Source organism: Myotis brandtii, unplaced genomic scaffold, assembly GCF_000412655.1.
Source record: "Myotis brandtii unplaced genomic scaffold, ASM41265v1 scaffold10391, whole genome shotgun sequence".
NCBI classification, from domain to species: Eukaryota; Metazoa; Chordata; class Mammalia; order Chiroptera; family Vespertilionidae; genus Myotis; species Myotis brandtii.
In genome coordinates this window covers 1586-3372 of record NW_005353494.1, presented here as the reverse complement: position 1 = coordinate 3372, position 1787 = coordinate 1586, and the positions used below count along the sequence as shown (strand labels likewise).

The 1787-nt window shown below is 64.4% G+C and overlaps 1 protein-coding gene across 1 annotated transcript in view; it reads left to right on the top strand.

Moving 5' to 3' along the window:
* LOC106725757 (alanine and glycine-rich protein-like) overlaps nt 1-1752 on the top strand; it is a gene marked incomplete at its 5' end in the record, with an annotated part of 3131 nt that extends 1379 nt beyond the window's left edge. The window contains 4 exons of the mRNA XM_014537977.1: nt 367-445; nt 636-777; nt 917-945; nt 1075-1752. Of these exons, the coding sequence (XP_014393463.1) occupies nt 367-445; nt 636-777; nt 917-945; nt 1075-1188 (364 nt within the window). The remainder of the gene's footprint in view (nt 1-366; nt 446-635; nt 778-916; nt 946-1074) is intronic.
* Nucleotides 1753-1787: the final 35 nt, after the last annotated feature.

Below are 1787 nucleotides of genomic sequence, written 5' to 3'. Positions count from 1 at the left end.
CGTGGTGGTGGGGGCGGGGCGTGGTGACGGGAGGGGCGGGGCATGTGAGCAGGGGCGTGGTTATTGATGGGCGGGGAGGCGGGGCGTGGTGATTGGCGGCCCGGAGGGTGTGGCCAATGAAGAAAGAGCGGGACCTAGGACAAATGCCAGCATCCGATTGGAGGAAAGGCCAGAAATTAGTGTGATGGAGAGATTTCAAACTACATCAGTTAGATCCTGGGACAGGAACGAAAGGCGGGGCTTATAGGAATGGGGCGGGACTTGGGGGCGGAGCCATATAGAAGGGGCGGGGTTTAGGAAAGGTTTGGTCTGAGGGTGGGAAGGGGGCGGAGCCTGTACTCGGAGGCAGGGATCCTCGCGTGGTAGGGGCAGAGCCAGCGAGGAATGCGCGCAGCTAGAAAGCGGTCTGGATTCAGAGGCTGGGGGACCATTGGTTGGAATCAGTGTATTGAGAAATAGAATCGATGTCAGGGGCGGGGCTTAGAGGCGGGGCCGGAGCTGGGCCAAAAGAGACGAGGAGAGAATAGCTGGGTTAGAGTGAGGCTTGGGCACAGGGGACGGGGGCCAGGGGAGAAGTGACGGGGCTAAGTCGGGTGGAACAGGGTCACTGAGCCCTCGGCCCGTCTTGGCTGCAGGCTGGAATTGCCCCCGGAGGAGGGACCCCCATATATCCCCGAGTTCTACAGCGGCTGGGAGCCCCCGGCCGCCGACCCGCAGGGCCGCCCCTGGGAGGACCCAGTAGAGAAGCAGCTGCAGCACGAGCGGCGGCGCAGGCAGGTAAGGCTCAGGTTTGGGGGGACAGCAGGCTGCCCCAGGTGACACAGCAGGGTCAGGACTGGGAGGTCTGGGAGGGTGACACCTCCCCCCCACCCCGCCACCCTGTCCTGCCCCTGACCTGCCGCCTTATTTCCCGCAGCAAAGCGCCCCCCAGATCGCTGTCAACGGGTGAGTGTCAGCCCCAGGGCGGGGCAGCTGGGGTCCAGGAGGGGTGCATCCTGGGGGCTCCCCGAGCTGACTCCGCCCCCCTTTTTTTTTCTGTCTTTTTCCTTCTGTCTTCCCGGCTCTTCTTCGCAGGTGGGTGAGGTGGTGACCTGGCCTGGGGCTGGGGCCGGGGCTGGGAGAGGGGGGGGAGGAGCAGGGAGGGCGGAGCAGGGAGGGAGGGGCCTGGGCCCAGATTTCTGGGTCTGAGGGTGGAGGGGGCTGGAGGCCCGGGTTCCAGGGTCTGAGGGAAGGAAGTGGAGAGGTGCGGGCTGCGAGGCTGGCCCCTCGCCTTCCCAAGGCTCTGCAGCAATTGTCCCTGTCGCTGCTGAGCTTTAAGGATGAAAAGGGCCAAGAAATGAAAGCTTAAGACTTGGATTCCTCTGTCTCTGGGGGAGGAAAGAACTGGGGGTGCAACTTCATGACTCCAACAAGCAGTGGGGGTGCAGACTCTTGGGGCCAGGGGGAAGAGGAGGGGGTAGAGGGTGCCTGGGCAAGTCAGGAGGGAAGCCGCGTGGGATGAGAAGAACCAAGCAGCAAAGCTGGAGGAGCAGAAGGGGGGTCTGGGCACGGGCCGGGCAGCGGGTCTCAGCAGGGACAGCGTGCTGGGAGCTGCCTGCCCCACACAGGGGGCGCCGCGGCCCTGAAGACCCCCCTCTCCCTTGCACAGGTAGGCCTGATCCGGGCTGAGGTCCCTCTTATTGGGGGGTCAGAGCTCAAATCCCACGCCCCTTCCCCCAGCTGCCTGGTCTCGCAGAACCCCGCCCCCCCCCCCCCCCCTCCTGTTACCCCCCCCCTTTTTTTTTTTT